Here is a 19,039-nt window from a genome sequence, read left to right on the forward strand (position 1 = left end):
AGCTGGTCAACGAACGCCTGCCGTTAGTTAGACTTGCCCTTGACCATTTCATTTCCGTAAGATTTTACACGGCAAGCTGCTGGAAGTGGGAGATGGAAACGGCATGGCACCCTCTACAGAGCATCTGGGATCTGTGTGAACAGGGCAAGCAACTGTGTATCTCCTTAACCAATCAGACTGAAGGATTGTTTAAATGAACAGCGCAGAGTTTGAACAAGGAAGTGTAAGTTAGAAAAGTGAATTCAATGTCAAATCAGGTACAGAAAAAAAATAGAGGGAATGAAAGATTGGATTAAGAAAGAGAGCAAAAAGAGACAGAAAGAAAAAGTAAAAAAAAATTTAAATTTAAATTTAAGAAAAATCTCCAACAACAATTAAAAGCTGAAGGAATGAGACTCCACACTTGTAATAGTTAATTCTCAGTGTCAGAGAGGTTGCTTGGCAGTAATTAACACCTATAATGTCGTTAAAAGGATACTTAGACTGAAATGGACATGCCCTAACTTTCTGTGGTGAGTTTAGTTCATATCTATTGTGCAAATACAAGAACTTCATGCCATTCAATGCATTTCAATGGTGAGTCAGTAAGCAAGATACTGTTTTTGCGAAACTAACGGCGGAGTGACACATCTCCGACAGCAACTTCTGTATTTTGTGTTTAACCGTGCATCTGCCCCACGCCTGAAATTGCTGTGTGATTTGCGCGTAAATAATGGTGAGCACCATTAGCCTCACTGTTATTTTGACAGCATATTCTGGGACAATACTTTAAGGCAATTATTTCTGTACAACAACAACAACATCTTGCATTTATAAAAGAAAACATCCCAAGGGGCTTCACAGGAGTGCAATCAGACAGAATTTGACACCGAGCCAAAGAAAGAGGTATTTGGTGGGGTGACTAAAAGCCTCATTAAAGAGGTAGGTTTTAATGATGGTCTTAAAAAAGGAGAGAGAGGTAGAGAGGTTTAGGGAGGGAATTCCAGGGCATAGGGCCTCGATGGCTGAAGGCATGGCCTCCACTGGTGGGGCAAAGGAGTGGGGGATGCGTAAGAGGTCAGAATTGGAGGAATGCAGGGTTCTTGGTGGGTTGTAGGACTGGAGGAGCTAACAGAGATAGGGTGTGGCGAGGCATTGGAGGGGTTTGAGCACGAGGATGAGAATTTTAAATTTGAGGAATTGGAGGTTAACGTAGGTTTGCAAAGACAGAGTGATGAGTGAGTGAGACTTGGTGCAAGTTAGGATACGGGCAGAGTTTTCGATGAACTCAAGCTTATGGAGGGTTGAAGATGGGAGGCCGAGTCTGGAGAAAACAAAAGCATGGATGAGTGTTTCAGCAGCAGGCGGCCTGGCAGAGGCGGAGATGTGAGATGTTATGGAGGTTGAAGTTGGCAGTCTTTGTGATGTAGAAGGAATGGGGTCAGAAGCTCAGCTCAGGGTCGAATGGTATGCTAAGGTTGCAAACAGTCTGGTTCAGCCTGAGACAGTGGCCAGGGAGGGCAATGGAATCGATGGTGAGGGAAAGTAGTTTGTGGTGGGGCCGAAGACAATGGCTTTGGTCTTCCCAATGTTTAATTGGAGGAAATTGTGGTTCATCCAGGACTGGATGTTGGGTGAGCAGTCTGACAATATATTGACAGTGGAGGGGTCAAAAGAGGTGGTGGATGGGTAAAGCTGGGGGTTGTCAGCGTACATGTGGAGCCTGATGTCAGGTTTTTGGATGATGTCGCCGAGGGGCAGCATGTAGAGGGGGGGCCAAGGATAGATTCTTGGGGGACTCCAGAGGTAATGGTATGGGGGCAGGAAGAAAGGCCATTGCAAGAGATTCTATGGCTACGACTGTATAGGTGAGAGTGCAAAGGTAGTCCAACTCAGTTGGACAATGGAGGGGAGGCATTGGAGGGGGATGGCATGGTCGACCGTGTCAAAGACTGCAGGGAGTTCGAGAAGAACTGTCGATATAATACTCCCACTTTGCACAAATGTGCACACAGACATTGAAGCATATCCCCTGAGGTCAATTCTTTGCTTTGTCCTTCAAATTAAAATAAACATAAAGAAATCCAGTCACACATCAGAAGTTTACACCAAAGTAACAGCAACGACATATCAAATAAGAGATTGTTCATGAAAAAAAATCTAATTGAAACAAAAATTGAGGGGCTAACTGGTATTAAACTATAGATGATTAAGAGTTTATATTTCATGAAATTATGTCACACTTTGATTAACTGGGACCTATTTTCCTTTCAACATTTATTTAAAAGTAACGTTCAAATATATAAACATTCTAAACACACACAACAAAGTAAAGTATTCGAAACACCCACCACAAAGGATCCTAATAGACTGGAGTGGGTCTCCAGCTGCACTGGAACCAAACTGCAATGTTAGAAAGTGCAAGATGAAACCTATGACGTAGACATTGGTGATGGCTGTATTAGCAGGCAGACACTGAACACATTCATGCACTATGCCTCTGTTAGTTTAATGCAAGCGTTAAGCAATTTAAATGGGTTCCAACGCTTGTGTTAAAATAGCAGGCTGGTGAATGTCATACAAACTCGCAAAGATCACCAGCAGCAATTTGTACATCTTATTTCGAATCTCTAACAGATTAACATATGGTGCATGTAGAATGTGTTATGAAAGCCTTTGTGGTATGTCACATGATCCACTCTGTGGCACTGATCACAATTTGACTGTTGCTCATCAACCACTAAGTCAATCCACTCTTCATAGTCTGTCCTGTGTGCAGGGAGGGCATGGATAAATTGATCAAAAAGAAACACACTGCTGTTTAAGCCACAAGCCACCGTCTTAATTGATCAATATAATCTGTCCGAATGGAACTTTTTTTTACCTGTTCATTTCTTCCAAGCAGTCAGTTGCAAAGTAGAAGCTCTTAATTTTCGGATGGCAAGCCTTGAAGGCGCTTCAGAAAAACAAAACATAAGTCACACCACACAGACCAGCAGAGAGGAAGTTAACTATTTTTAGAATGTAATTTTTCAATATATAGGTCTGTGGGATAGATCTTTGAGCGATAGTGCAAAACGGGTGATAATGGATCGACAGCCCATTTTACATCTCTGCCGATTTTTATTTCCGTTGAAGTCAATGAGGAGAGATGTAAAACGGGCTGCTGACTCACTATCGCCCGCTTCACACTAGCACAGAGTCAAAATCTCCCCCTCTGTGTTTAGAAATGCAGAATGTTTTTACTGTTCGATCTTAATTAAACAAACAAAGCAAAACTAAAATGAGTTATCATTTGCTCCTTACAGCTTGATGGACAGGGAAACACACAGTTGCCATCTCACAGTAACAGAACATAAACCTTCTGATTCCGTGTGCCCACACAAAGCCTTGTCAGCTGCTGATTGCGTATCGGTGGATCGAGGGTGCACAGCCATGATCCTCTGTCCATTCATTTTAGTGGGTGGGAAATCCTGGGCTGCAGCTCCCAATCTCCCAATACACGCTCCCAAAGGACAGGGTTCATCATTGGGAGTGCGCAATTGGGAAATTTACTTTTAGATGTTCAAAGCTTAGCAGATGAAACACTTTGTTTACACTTTTTTTTTACAAATTGCGCGACGACACTGCCAGGTGAATACTTACTATTTCCGTCTGCATTCAACAGCCCTGTCTATCCTGAACTCCGGCAAACTGATGAATCCCTCGGCCTTTTCATCCTGTCAAGAAAGCACAGAGCCCAGTGATAAGGAAACATTGTTCTGATATGTAAAATGAAGCTACTGATCTTAAAGGAGAGTTTTTTTTGTTGTTGTCCTTGTGGTGCAAAATATGACTTTAAATTCGCCACCAATTAGACTTTGTTGAAAATGGGGATTAGTGGAAGTTCATTTCTCAATTACAAGCTTCCAGTCATTTACCTACTTCCTAAAATAGCTCTGATTAAACCATAAACTCTTCCAGTCATACGATTTCATTCAAAGCTTGTGCTTTCGGGTGACAAACCTCAACTTTTATAATTACTGTTCTCAAAACAATGAGTTCCATTTATGACTTGCGATCTTTCCTTGTATCAAACTGAGTGCTCCCAATGCAATCCATCGACAAGCCGTGTACTGGCTAATTCAGAACTATACTAAAAAAATTCTTGTGCCTTAGTTGCTGAATAGCTTTACTCCTTCCACCTTGACAGTTACACGTCAGCACACTTGTGGACTCCCGTGCTTCAGTGAACTGATAAACAATGCCGTCCTTTTTCATTTCTCTGCTGTTAACCGCATCAGAAATTCATTGAACTCCAAATGCAGGTATCAAGGTAAATTACTACAAACAAAATAATCTGAAAGATATATTACAGGCTACAAATTACTGCCTGCAATATCAATGGGAGAACACTCGGCACATTCATACGGCATTGCTCTAAATGCCATTTAAAATAAGCGTTAAAGTTGCAGAGGAATGTCATCGGAATGCATTAAGTATTTGTCCCCTAATCTTCATCAGTAATTTCTACCCTAGTGAGATCAATCATATTTTCCGTACATGTTGCACAGTGACCATGCAACAGGCAGTTACTCTCCATTTTAATACAAAATTTGGTTCAAAGGGTTTTTAATATTCTTTAATTTGGAAAAAGATTGCAATATATTACACTTGGTCAGTTAAATAGTGTGTGTGTCTGTGTGTGTGTGTAATGTTTGGGTCCTATTGGCCTCCAGAAGTGGGCTCCAGACTGCCTGGTGCTTTCAGAGCTGCAGACAGAGGCCAAACATTACCCATTCTACTGGCATAGGCCTCACAAGTGTTTCACCCACAAGGTTGTTTTGAGAAGAGTTGTACCTGAATTATTTCTATACATTTTGTGCTTTCATTTCACACCATTTAAGTGGTAATGGACATTCTACCAGTGCCGATATTGGGTCCTATTTCATTTCATGTACTTACATGGGCTGCAATGATGTTTTTTAGTTAATCTTTTAGAAAAAAAATCTAAGGTTGCATTTACAGTACAACTATAGCATCAATGCAGAATGATTTCACTTCACACTGACGCTGCAATTGTAGTGTAAATACAGCTTGAAACCGGAGTCAGGGCCCGACCTGCCACTGGAGTGACTGTCCCTGGAAGTCGCAGTCTCACTCCGTTTAGCTTTGCAGTTAGTTTAATGTCAGTGGAAAGCTGAAACTGCTTTGCACCAGTCCTAAAGCTGTAGTGTGAACGCATCATGAAATAATAGGGTTGTTCACATTTCTATAATAGGGTACAAGGGTGTCATTTCATTGTCATGAAAACGTGTTGGTTTCTCATTTCCAGAGACATCAATTGTAATTTAATCTCAAAAAGATGTTTAAAAATCGAGCCTGCGAAGGTGAAACAAAATCAGATACTAGTTTAACACAAGAAAATCAACAGTGTAATTATATGGCTGCTGCAACATAGTAGATATTGTTTCAATTAAATGAAGGCCAAGAATGTACGAAATAGCCTTGGTTCCATTCAAATCTATTGAATGCAGAAACCATCTCAAATAACTATATGCTCTATAGAAATCAAACAGAGCAGTATAGCAATGTCACACAGCAAGCATGCAGCTGCAAAAAATGTCCTTATCACTACCCTAACCACTAATACAATTTACCCCTTCATGCTTCTTGTCCCTTCCTTGTCACTTTCTCTTGCTCCAACAGTGCCTACCACACGATCTCAATATTGATTTATTGTCAAAACTAATTAGAAATTAAAACCAAAAAGTGACCTGTCCACATTAGCATTACTGGGACAACCGATTGGGGAGGTGCTGTGCAATGAAGCCAATCATAGTCAAACTTGCCTGATGAAGTGTTATTCTAATTTTGTAAGTCATAACTGAGCATGGGCAGACTGACTATCAGGTAGGTAAGCTCTTGCAGGTGCTTGTTGTCTAATCTGTATTGTTGAGGTGTGATAATATTACCCACTGTACTAAATATTCTTGCTGATGAAACCCCAGTAACAATCAGGCCAATTTTGTAAATTACAGTTAGAGAAGATCATATCAGGCTTGCCTGTTCTGCAGCAAGCAAGTTCGGAAGGTGAATGGTATGTTGGCGTTCATTGCAAGAGGATTTGAGTACAGAAGCAGGGATGTCTTACTGCAGTTGTACAGAACCTTTGGTGAGACCACATCTGGAGTATTGTGTGCCGTTTTGGTCTCCTTATCTGAGGAAGGATGTCCTTGCCATGGAGGGAGTGCAACGAAGGTTTACCGGACTGATTCCTGGGATGGCAGGACTGATGTATGAGGAGAGATTGGGTCGACCAGGCCTATATTCACTAGAGTTTAGAAGAATGAGAGGTGATCTCATCGAAACATATAAAATTCTAACAGGACTAGACAGACTAGATGCAGGGAGGAATCCATAAACCAGGGGTCACAGTCTCAGGATATGGGGTATGCCATTTAGAACCGAGATGAGAAGAAATTTCTTCACTCAGAGGGTGGTGAACCTGTGGAATTCTCTACCACAGAAGGCAGTGGAGGCCAAGTCATTAAATATATTCAAGAAGGAGATAGATATATTTCTTAATGCTAAAGGGAACAAGGGACATGGGAAAAATGCGGGAACAGGTACTGAGTTAGACGATCAGCCATGATCATTTTGAATGGCGGAGCAGGCTGGAAGGGCCGAATGGCCTACTCTTGCTCCTATTTTCTATCTATGATTCTATTATTCTATAGGTTCCCCAGATTTAGGGAATTATTTTCTTAACAATAATGGGATCTGGATCATGAATATACTCTGAACAGCAGAAGTCTCAAATGCGTAAAGGAACAGATGTATTTAGGATTGCAAATACATAGGACCTTTAAAAACAGAATTCCAGGTGGTAAAAGCCATAATAAAAGCAATTGGAATTCAAACTTGTATATATTGAGACACTGAATCAAAAAGTAAGGAGATGATGATGAATCTATACAAGACATTGGCAAAGCTACTGGTAGGGCACTGCGTGCAGTTCAGGGAGTCACATTATTGAAAGCCATGTAAAAGTACAAGATAGATTCACTGGGGTGATTGCAGGAATGAGAGGATATATTTCATGAATCATTAACAATGGGCATTCATACTACAAGCATATAGAGGGAGCTTCAGTTGTGGTCTTCTTTAATCGTTAGCTGCAGGAGAGGTTTTGTTCTGTGGTTCTTTTGATGTCGTGGAATCATTTCCGCACCTTCTGCCACGTTCTTCAGGTGGTGCAGATGTCACTCATGAAGTTGGTGACCTGCCCTCAAAGCTTGTCTAATGATATATGAATTGGGGTGGGATTGGGTGGGTGGGAATTATAGAATGGGAGGTGCACCCCTGATCTGAATAGTGTCACCCTCCCGGGCAGCAAATAGCACTTCAATGCTTGTAACAGAGTCCTTCCACGATGATCTTTCAGCCACAGGTCTCAGGTTTCCTACCAACACATCTACGTCTACACTTGCAGATGGCTCACTTCTTATAGTGGTCAGTGGCTTCATTTCCTGCTCATTAAGGTGTTAACCTGTCATTACTGTGGCTTTGCTCTGATTCAAAGGTTTAATTTCTTTAATGGCAGGTATCAGTGTTGCTGACAGTGATTCTGGGTGATTTTACACCGAGTGACTTGCACAGACAGCCCCTCCATTCAGAGATCTGACTGATGATGCCTCGAAACTCACCCTAAAGTCTCTTTATCTCAACCTCAGTAGATTATCTTGTACTGCACTGGTGTGATTCAGCAATAAATGACCAGGATTCAAGTTAAACTATGAGTACAGAACCTGAGTAGACAAGTTCAGGATTGGTGTCAGGAAGCACTTCTTCATTCAAGGAATGATTAACCCCAGGATTGGTCTCCAGGTACGGGTGTGGAAGCAAAAGCTCTGGAGTCATTCACGAGGTGTTTCAATGTTGTGATGGATGTGTGTTTCAATGGAAGGATGGATTACATGCGCCAAATGACCTCCTTCATCTGTAATTATCTTTGTGAACTAACAGCTTGATCATGAATTTTTATATATATAAATAAAATTAGGAGCACTGGTTGGAGTGAGACGTTACAACTGAACAATTATACATATAAATTTAGCCTCCAATTTTCAATTCATAATCAAAAGAATGTGAAATTCTTGAAAATCACTTGGCTTAATCTGGCTGCAATGAAGATAGATAATTAATACTTTGCAAACGTAGCCATTGCCTATTCTACAAGGAAAGTGAAACCTTGGCTTGTCCCTTTTAAGGGAAAACTATTGCACTAACGAAATATTATTTATTTGCACTAAATAAAATCTGTCTTTCGGATGAGTTGTTAAACCAATGCACCGTCTGCCCTCTCAGGTGGACGTAAAAGATCCCATAACACTATTTCGAAGAAGAGCAGTGGAGTTCTCCCTAGTGTCCTGGCCAATATTGATCCCTCAACCAACATCACTGAAATAGATTATCTGGTCATTACCTCATTGCTGTGTGTGGGACCTTGCTGTGCGCAATTTGGCTGCCGCGTTTCCTACATTACAACAGTGACTACATTTGAAAAGTAATTAATTGGTCGTAAAGCTCTTTGGGACATCATGAGGTCATGAAAGGCATTACAGAAATGCAAGTCTTTCTTTTAAATAAAAATGAAATAAAAACAGAAAATTCTGGAAACACTCAGCAGGTCAGGCAAATATTTCAGATTTCCAGCATCCGCAGTATTTTATTTTTTTAAAAAATAAAAATGAAGTTGGTTTATACATAAATCATGTGGATGCATTGAACTACTATAACCTGAGGTGAACTCAAATCTCCCCTGAATTGGGCAGAATGGCCTGTGAAAGTTTGCATCCTGCTGATGAATTAAGCCAGTGCTGCAGATGGTGGTTGAGAAGACGGGGGATTTGCAAAGAGACACGAATGATCCCAGTTGTCACTGGGAGTGGATATAGTGCCCACAGGTATAATATCTGAATGGCAGCAGATGAAGAAAAACGGGGATTTGAGTTACTAATTATAAATATACATTAAGTTAAGCATTTAGCTACTTAGTCATTTAATCCTAATTTACCCTAATCAGAGCTCAAAAATACATTCCTGCATAAGATCCTGAAGGCGGGATTCAGTGATTCCACATTTCCAGAAGGGAGTTGCGTTCAAAGCGAGTGTGGGGTGGAGTCAGGGCTCCCCGATTCTCCGATCCACACTTCCAGTAAGCACAGCTCCCCATTGGAAGCGTGGGATTGTGCAAGTGCCCCTTAAATTTCAATGCCTTTTGCACTGTTTAATATTACATAATCAAAAACTGATTCCAATTATTGGAATGGACAACAGTCACTGCCCTTCCAACAGAGAAATTCACGACGTAATCCACTTTGAGATGTGAGAAAATGCTATATAAATGGAAGGTTTTGTTTTGTGCTATTTAAGCCTGGAGATTATTGTGAGCACTGCGACCGCACAAACTCATATCAACTTCCTCTCTGCTATTTTAGCAGAGGCAATAAGCTGTTTATCTTAAATAGATTAAAATCGTGGAGAGTGTGATTTGGAGTTAGTGGGTTAAGTGTTCATACAATAACATTGCTGATAGTAATTTTCAGGCTTGTGTCAATTCTTTATGTTGTTATCCCATGTATTAGGCCTGAAGAGATCATAGATAAAATATCACATTTTTCAAAAATGAGGAAACTCCTCTCTGGGAAAACTAAATTACAAAATTGTTTTCAGCAAAAATACAACCCAAAAGCTGGGCTTATTTTAAAAAAAGAATGCACAGGATCATTGGCTATGAAAATGGAAGCCATCTTATTCACGTCCCATCTAAAACTTTGTAACCTTGCCATGATTGCAGCTGCTCACTCAGGCTGAACTAGACATTGTGCAACCTGGATTCCCAGTTCTTTCTTGAGCTTAAGTCTCAAACCCTACATCCTATCCATCACCAAGAGAGCTACTTCCACCTCTGACCTTACCTCCACGAGTGCTGCTGAAACCATTGTCCACACTTTTATTCCTAAATCTGACATCTCCAACATGCTGCCAGCCTCCTAAGTATTGCTGCTAACATCATACACTAAGTCCTGCTTGGCCATTGTCCTTGCAGTGACCATTAGCTCTCTGTTTGTCAATACAGTACCCACAGCTTATCGTGGGCACGTCGATGCGAACGCGATTTGCCTGCTATATGTGATGGCCGGTATAATGGGGTAGTAGCGCTATTACCGTATTCTACTAGGTCACTGCAACATTTGCTGTTTCACAATCCACGTTATCATACCAGAGAACTACGCAATGTTGACAAAAGATTAATCTCAACCTAAGCATATCTTCCTGAAGGATCTATAAATCAGAGAAGATCCATAACTCAGTCTACAACTGAGGAAAAGAAGCAGTCAGTCACAATTGAGGGGATTAGAATGGGTTTACACAAAAGATCATTGGACCTCACTGAGGTAGTTATTTACTTATGTTTATCTTGCATTCAGTGCACCTTAACGAGGTGCAAACTAGAGAGTAAGCACAACTGTTCCTGCTGGGCGTTCTCCAAGGCGGCCTTCGAGACACACGGCAACGCAAAATCGTCGAGCAGAAATTGATAGCCAAGTTCCGCACCCATGAGGACGGCCTCAACCGGGATCTTGGGTTCATGTCACACTACACGTAACCCCACCAGCGAACAAATGTTATCTGTTTTTAATATAACGGGTCATTGACTGTCTTCCTTATCTCTCTCTCTCTTTTTTTTTGGGGGGTTTGTATATTCGGTGGCCTTTTTAGGTGACACCTTTCTGTCTGCTCACTGTGATTGCCTTGGCAACGGGCAGTAATCACCAGGCATTGTTCTGTGATTTTAAAATGCGAAGGATTCGAAAATGTCATTTCCACACCACCTGAGGAAGGAGGAAGCCTCCGAAAGCTTGTGGGATTAAAAATAAAATTGTTGGACTATAACTTGGTGTTGTAAAATTGTTTACAACTGTAAATCAATGTTAAGTTGGTGTTTGATTATAATTTTGTTTTATGGATTTGTTTCCAATAAAAAATGTAATTGGTGTGAACGATTAGCCCACAATCCCAAAGGGGAGAAGAGTAAGGTCAGTTTTATTTAGGCTGTGCTGGGGTGGGCTGAGGGGGGAAAAATTCTCCTCAAAGCAAAAACCACCTGGTCAATGTCTGGAGCTAAAGCTGAGCCTTGAACTTTCATTGAGTTCACCCACGGTTCTAAAGCACTGATTGGCTATGTGCAAACAAAGAGATTGATCACATCTCTCTGCTGATCACCAATCGAAATGGAGAGGGTGAAATCGGCACAAATGATGGTACTCAGAATTCATGCACTTTTGGGTGAATAAGGAAAAAAATGGCAACTTGCAAAGACTCATGTTCGAAGAGATTCAAAAAGTTCAAAATACTTGCTGCATACGTTACTGCCATTCTCTCATTCCTTTTAAGAGCTCTCCACGCAGAAAGCTGGAGCAATGCAGCCACCTCTGAATGTTAAAGCTGCATTCCGCTTATTTTATTTTAGCCTTTGAACAAAGACCTTTTCTCTTTTAATTTCTCTTGGATAATAGAAGAGCAAGGGAAGTAGGATGTCCCTTACATTTTGGTTTGTATACCAGTAGAGTGACGCTTCCTTCAGAATAAACCAATATTTCTTCCATTTCTGAGTGAAGTATCCTTTGGCATCTTTCTTCTTCCACAGCCAGCCCTCGCAGTCCCCATGGCCTAAGTCCTTACAGGAAATTCGCCTCCTGCTGCCACCAGTTAGGGAACCTGATAGGGAAACAAAAATTAAACCGCATATAGAAGAAATGTATGCAACAGTAGCATATCCTTTTAACAATTACGTTCATTCAGTATCAGCATCACTGAGGGACATAGTGGCGGCCTGATAGAGTATTGCTTAACTTCTCTTTGTTTGCAGGTTTAAATTCCAATGGGCATGACAGATGCCACTTGCCCATCATGGAGGATTTTGAGATGACAACTGGTATCAACTCAATCAGGTTCAAGCCCGTCCATGTTTGAGTGACTTACTCACACAGCAGCACTGGTACCGTGAAGATGATAGGCCAGGAAAAGGTGAGAAGGTGGTAATCTGGGGTGAAAATATGATTAATAACACTAACACCACAGGGTAGAAATTAATTTTGGCCATATTAGCAGATGAATTAGCATTCATTGGACATTCCTCTGAGTGTGGTATTAAACAAAGTGATAACCTGTTTATTTTAAATTGGTTAATGCTTCCATTAGCAGAAGCAGACAGAAAAATGTCCAACAAGCACGTTAAGCACTCATCCCTAATGTCGGCAACAGTCCTTTCGAGGCTTATGTTATTTTAGTTTATTAGGCTTGCTGGTTCTGCTCCGTGGTACTAAATTAAGGTTATTATTGCAGTATTATCGATTTCCTATATTCTTTCAGAAAAGGTGGGAGTAAATGGTAAACACATTCCAATAAACAGCAATCCTCATCACTGTTAAAAGGGGTTGAGCCTACCACAATCTGTAAATATAAAAGCACACCATTCAGGAGAAGAAAAAAATGAAAACACATGCAGTAAATTTGGAGCTGATTCTGGTTTCAAACTCAATTGCTATCGAGCAGATTTTTCAGTGTTATATATTTTGATATTGATGTGCATATATTTGTCACTTTCACATATCCCAATGAAGTTTCATCAATTTTCACAAGGGCTTTTACATTTGCAAAGTTATGGTGAATTTTGACGAATGAACACAAGAGAATTGAATATGATAATGTTGATTCCCTCCACGCAAGTCACTAATTATCATAAGGGTGTCAATAGTAAGGATGTTACAAATCATTAAAAGTCAGTAGACAGGTACAGAAATCAATTAAAAAGGCTAATGGAATGTTGGTCTTTATCTCAATGGGTCTGGAATACAAAGGGGAGGAAGTTATGCTTCAGTTGTATAGAGCTCTGGTTAGACCCTATCTGGAGTACTGGGCTCAGTTCAGGGCACCATACAGCAGGAAGGATATATTGGCCTTGGAGGGGGTACAGAGCAGATTCACCAGAATGATACCAGGGCTTAGGGAGTTAAATTATGAGGACAGGTTCCATAGACTTGGCTTTATTCCCTTGAGTTTAGAAGGTTGAGGGGTGATGTAATTGAGATGTTTAAAATGTTAAAAGGATTTGACAAGGTAGATACAGATAAATTACTTCCTCTGGTGGGCGTATCAAGAACAAGGGGGCACAATATTAATATTAGAGCCAGGCTATTTGGGAGTGCAATCAGCAATTTTTCACACAAAGGGTTGTAGAAATTTGGAACTCTCTCCTCCAAAAAGCTGTGGATGCTGGGAGGCAAATGGAGCTTTCAAGACTGAGATCTATAGATTTTTATTAGGTAAGGGCATCAAGGGATATGAAGCAAAGGCGGGTAAATGGAATTGAGGTACAGATCAGCCATGATCTAATTGCATAGCGGAACAGGTTCGAGGGGCTCAATGGCCTAGTCCTGTTCCTACTATTCCTATTACAGATTTTAGATAAATTGTGCCAAATATACCAGGAACTGTGAAGGAAGTAAATAAAGGATGGTATATAGTGCAGAGTGGAATATTTAATCATCTTATAATTGATAGATGAAGGTTGGGTTGTGTGGATCATTCACAATTAAAAAATTTGCCATGCCTTATCCTGATTCATGCATTATCCTATCCCCGCTATGCTTTGTCCTAAGAATTGTCACTGCCCGTGTGACTATATTGAACTCTTTTGTGCCGAAAAGGATCAGTTTGAATATTTATTTCCCAGCATAAATGGTAAAAGATTGCAGTGCGGTGTATTGTGCAATGGGACTGTGGATAGGTTAGCTGTTGGTTGCTATGGCTGCTGACTGGGGAATGTTGTATAGAATGGACTGCGGCTGGGGGCAGGGGAAAGAGAGTTCATTCATGCAGTCGGGAGCAGCTGGTTTAAGCAGTGCGCTTGTTTGTACATTTTACAGATATGCCGGTTTGCATTCTCATTGCACTCTTGTTATTCCACTTGTGTACGGCTACATACACGGCAGATCAAAAGTAATAATGATTTGATTAGTCGCAATCCCCAAGATTGCATCTTACACAAACCTTGCAGAAAAAACGAGAAGTGCTAAAAGCAGATATATGCTATAAATACTGAAAGATTACCAAATACAAGTTATACAAAAATAACATGAATTGAAGCACTACAGTAATATGACAGCTAGTTCAATAACAGCTTTAATAATGCAATGCTAACAAGGCTAAGCAGTTCTTCAGGAACTTGACTCGACAATGCAACAGTTTTCAGACTTATAGAATAGAATCATAGAACAGAAGGAGGCCATTCAGCCCATCGTACCTGTGCCAGCTCTTTGAAAGAACTATTCAATTAATTCCACTCTCCTGCTCTTTCCCTATAGCCCTGCAAATATTTCCTTTTCAAGTATTTATCCAATTCCCTTTTGAAAGTTACTATTGAATCTGCTTCCACCACCCTTACAGGCAGTGCATTCCAGACCATAACAACTCGCTGCTTAAAAAAATTCTCCTCATCTCCTCCCTGGTTCTTCTGCCAATTACCTTAAATCTGTATCCTCTGGTTACTGACCCTCCTGCCAGAGGAAACAGTTTCTCCCTATCTGCTCTATCAAAACCCCTCATTATTTTGAACACTTCTATTAAATCTCCCCTTAACATTCTCTGCTCTAAGGAGAACAATCTCAGCTTCTCCAATCTCTCCACATAACTGAAGTCGCTCAACCCTGGTACCATCCTAGTAAATCTCTTCTGCACCCTCTCCAAGGTTTTGTCATCCTTCCTAAAGTGTGGTGCTCAGAATTGGACACAATACTTGAGCTGAGCTCTCACCAGTGATGTATAAAAGTTTACCATAATTTGCTTGCTTTTGTACTCTATGCCTCTATTTATAGGGAGAATTTATAATGGGGAACAAGGAAATGGCAGAGCAATTAAACAAATACTTTGGTTCTGTCTTCACAGAAGAGGACACAAATAAACTTCTCAAAATGCTAGGGAACCAAGGGTCTAGTGAGAAGGAGGAATTAAAGGAAACTAGTATTAGTAAAAAAATAGTGCTGGAAAAATTAATGGGACTGAATGCCGATAAATCCCCAGGGCCTGATAATCTGCATCCCAGAGTACTAAAAGAGGTAGCCATGGAAATAGTGGATGCATTAGTTGTCATCTTCTAAAATTCAATAGATTATGGAACAGTTCCTGCAGATTGGAGGGTGGCAAATATAACCCCACTATTTAAAAAAGGAGGGAGAGAGAAAACGGGGAACTACAGACCGGTTAGTCTAACATCAGTAGTAGGGAAAATGCTAGAGTCTATTATAAAGGATGTGCTAACAGGCTACTTAGAAAATATCAACGGGATTAGACAAAGTCAACATGGATTTATGAAAGGGAAATCATGTTTGACAAACCTACTGGAGTTTTTTGAGGATGTAACTCGTAGTATAGATAAGGGAGAACCAGTGAATGTGATGTATTTGGATTTTCAGAAGGCCTTTGATAAAATCCCACATAAGAGGTTAGTGTGCAAAATTAAAGCACATAGAATTGAGGGTAATATACTGGCATGGATTGAAAATTGGTTAAAAGACAGGAAACAGAGAGTAGGAATAAATGGGTCTTTTTCCAGGTGGCAGACTGTGACTAGTGGGGTACCGCAGGGATCAGTGCTTGGGCCCCTGCTATTCACAATATATATCAATGATTTGGATGAGGGAACCAATTGTAATATTTCCAAGTTTGCTGGATCTTGGTGGGATTGTGAGTTGTGAGGAGGATGCAAAGAGGCTTCAAGGCAATTTAGACAAGTTGAGTGAGTGGGCAAATACATGGCAGATTCAGTATAACGTGGATAAATGTGAAGTTATCCACTTTGGAAGGAAAAACAGAAAGGCAGAGTATTATTTAAATGATGAGAGATTGGGAAATCTTGATGTACAAAGGGACCTGGGTGGTCCTTGTACACCAGTCACTGAAAGCAAACATGCAGGTGTAGCAAGCAGTTAGGAAGGCAAATGGTATGTTGGCCTTCATTGCAAATGGATTTGAGTATAGGAGCAAGGATGCATTACTGCAGTTATACAGGGCCTTGGTGAGACCACACCTGGAGTGTTGTGTGCAGTTTTGGTCTCCTTACCTAAGAAAGGATATACTTGCCGTAGAGGGAGTGTAGCGAAGGTTCACGAGAATGATTCCTGGGATGGCAGGACTGTCGCATGAGGAGAGATTGGGTCGACTCGGCCTGTATTCACTAGAGTTTAGAAGAATGAGAGGGGAACGCATTGACATGTATAAAATTCTGACAGGGCGAGGCAGACTGGATGCAGGGAGGATGTTTCCCCTGGCTGAGGGGGTCCAGAACGAGGGGTCACAGTCTCATTTAGGACTGAAATGAGGAGAAATTTCTTCACTCAGAGGGTGGTGAACCTGTGGAATTCTCTACCACAGAAGGCTGTGGAGGCCAACTCGCTGAATATATTTAAGAAGGAGCTGGATAGATTTCTAGACACAAAAGGCATCAAGGGGTATGGGGAGAGGTGGGAATATGGTATTGAGATAGAGGATCAGCCATGGCCATATTGAATGGCAGAGTAGGCTTGAAAGGCTGAATGGCCTACTCCTGCTCCTATTTTCTATGTTTCTATAAAGCATTATCAACTTGTTCTGTCACCTTCAAAGATTTAAACAGACTTACTTGTATATTTCTCACCTTTGGGTCTCTTTTTGGTTTTCGACCTCAGTGAAGCGTAATGAAAAGACTGTAAAAAGCAAACAAACAGGATAATTAAACATTTATAGTCAATGTACTGATATTTTGTACACAAAATGAAGCATGCTGATAAATGAATATTAATTGTCAAGTTTATAAAAGAAACCCTGCCATTTATTTCATGTCCCATAGTTTATCCATCGCATTAATTCTCTCTCATGGATTTAAACCAACAGTTCAAATGCACAGGACTCTGCAGTCAACCCAAGTGGTGCAGATGCTGATGTTATTGCTTTTCAGTGCAGGTACTGCAGTGACCACTGTTGAGAAGCAGAAGGGTTCAAAACATGACTGCCTGCTGGGTGGAAGTGTGCGAAGCTGGCAATGACATCTGAGAATCCTTCATCAGCCCTACATGAGAAAGGCTACCAGGGAATTAAGCACATAGCGCCAATGGGCAAAAATATCATCTGCATAATATCAAAAAGCAACAGTCAGTAATAATACAGCATTTTAACATCAGCCATGAAAGGCAACAGAGCCCACATTTTCAATGAGAGATTGTGTGAAAATCACTTCAAGATTCCACTTGCAGGCATATGCTGGACAGTTTATGTAGGGCTAGATTTCCACCTATTGACTGTGAATGAGTGGAAAATCTATCTCCCTTGTAAGTTTCTGCCAAGCTGAACTTAAAGGGACACTGGGGCCATTCAGCCTCTCGAGCCTGTTTGGCCATTCAATTAGATCATGGCTCATCTGTACCTCAACTCCATTTACCTGCCTTTGATCGATATCCCTTGATACCATTACCTAATAAAAATCTATTGATCTCAGTTTTGATATCTCCAATTGCCCTAGCCTCAACAGCCTTTTGAGGGAGAGTTTCGGATTTCCACTACCCTTTGAAAAAGTGCTTCCTGATTTCACTCTTAAATGGCCTGGCTCTAATTTTAAGATTGCGTCCCCTTGTTCTAGACTTCGCCACCAGAGGAAATAGGGTAGATGCAGAGAAACTATCGAATCCCTTTATCCTTTTAAACACCCCTCAACCTTCTCCGTGTAGGGAATTCAGGTGCACCCCTGATTTGTGGGTGCATGATTTTCCATCCATTAAAACGAACGGACAGAAAACTGTGGCCCTATGAATGGGACGCCTGTCCAAATTCTCGATACGTGGTCCTGGCTCTGGAAGCTCCACATCAGCAGCATTAAAGACGAACATTTACCCCCCATATCTGTATGAAAACACTTCTGTTTGGCAGCTGCGGTAAGGGGAACACAAACTGCGTCAGAACATGTCACAAGAGCATTAGTGCATCGCTCGCATGTGACGTTACTGTAATGAAGTGGCATGCTGCTTTTCCACTATTCATCCTCTTCAATAAAGACAGTGTCTTTTTAAAGCAAATAATAAAATATAAGCCCCAAACTGCTACTTTGCACAAAAAAATACAGGAGGTGAAATTGGTCTTCGCCAGTAGCCTGAAACGGGTTCATGGCGAATCGGCAGCCCCGTTTTACAACGCGCCTGGTTTCCTTTTCCAATGGACGATGTGTAAAACGGGGCTGCTGATTCGCTAAGAGCCCATTTCGTTCTACTGCCGTAGACCAATTGCACCCCCATAATTCCTATTAGTAACCGAAAACACGGGAAAGAAATAAACAAATTCCATTATTATATATGCATTTTAAACTTGGCGGGCTTATGCACTGGAACAAATATTTGAAGTTGAGTAAGATGCAGGGCTGAGGGTAGTGCAATTAGTTTTGGGTTGTTCTAGCAAAAAGCCACACAGGCACAATGGGATATATAGCCTCCTTTGTGCTGTAAACCTCTATGGTAAGCCTATATGGGTCATATAGCTATTAGAATATAGTGATACAACCAGCACTACTGAGTCTAAGTATACATAAGTTAGAGTTTCCGAAGAACTGATGGCAGTGAATTGCTAAAAGAGAGTTTAATAGCAAGCCTTAAAATGCACTCTTAAAGCGAAATTGTGGCAAGATTTATTCCAAAAACATTCTTCACATTATGTAAGAATCACAAGGCAACAGATTGGAACCTTTTAGAACCATCTACCAGCAGTATACGTCATAAATAAAAAATAAGTAGCCCATGTGTGAGGTACATCACACAGCTGGTCTCCAACATTCCTTTGATCAAATGGTATCCAGGCAGCTTGAGGTACTTTCTGTTTCGTCATAAATAGGCCATCTAAGAACAGCGTGTTTTATTGACTGAGTTTGAGTGGAATTGATGAACATTATTCAGAAAGGCTTACATAAATCAAATGGCACCATATCAAAGAGCAA

The 19,039-nt window shown here is 40.9% G+C and overlaps 1 protein-coding gene across 9 annotated transcripts in view; it reads right to left on the reverse strand.

The window, feature by feature from the left end:
* si:ch211-26b3.4 (connector enhancer of kinase suppressor of ras 2) overlaps positions 1-19,039 on the reverse strand; it is a 648,212-nt gene that overhangs the window by 81,854 nt on the left and 547,319 nt on the right. For 5 of the 9 annotated variants that reach the window (XM_067996824.1, XM_067996823.1, XM_067996826.1 and 2 more), the window contains 4 exons: positions 16,706-16,769; positions 11,573-11,745; positions 3,625-3,698; positions 2,864-2,935 (listed from right to left, as the gene is read on the reverse strand). In XM_067996824.1, coding sequence (XP_067852925.1) covers positions 2,864-2,935; positions 3,625-3,698; positions 11,573-11,745; positions 16,706-16,769 — 383 coding nt within the window. The remainder of the gene's footprint in view (positions 1-2,863; positions 2,936-3,624; positions 3,699-11,572; positions 11,746-16,705; positions 16,770-19,039) is intronic. The other 4 variants (XM_067996829.1, XM_067996828.1, XM_067996827.1 and 1 more) reach the window with 1 other exon arrangement.

This window comes from Heptranchias perlo, chromosome 15 (genome assembly GCF_035084215.1).
Source record: "Heptranchias perlo isolate sHepPer1 chromosome 15, sHepPer1.hap1, whole genome shotgun sequence".
NCBI classification, from domain to species: domain Eukaryota; kingdom Metazoa; phylum Chordata; class Chondrichthyes; order Hexanchiformes; family Hexanchidae; genus Heptranchias; species Heptranchias perlo.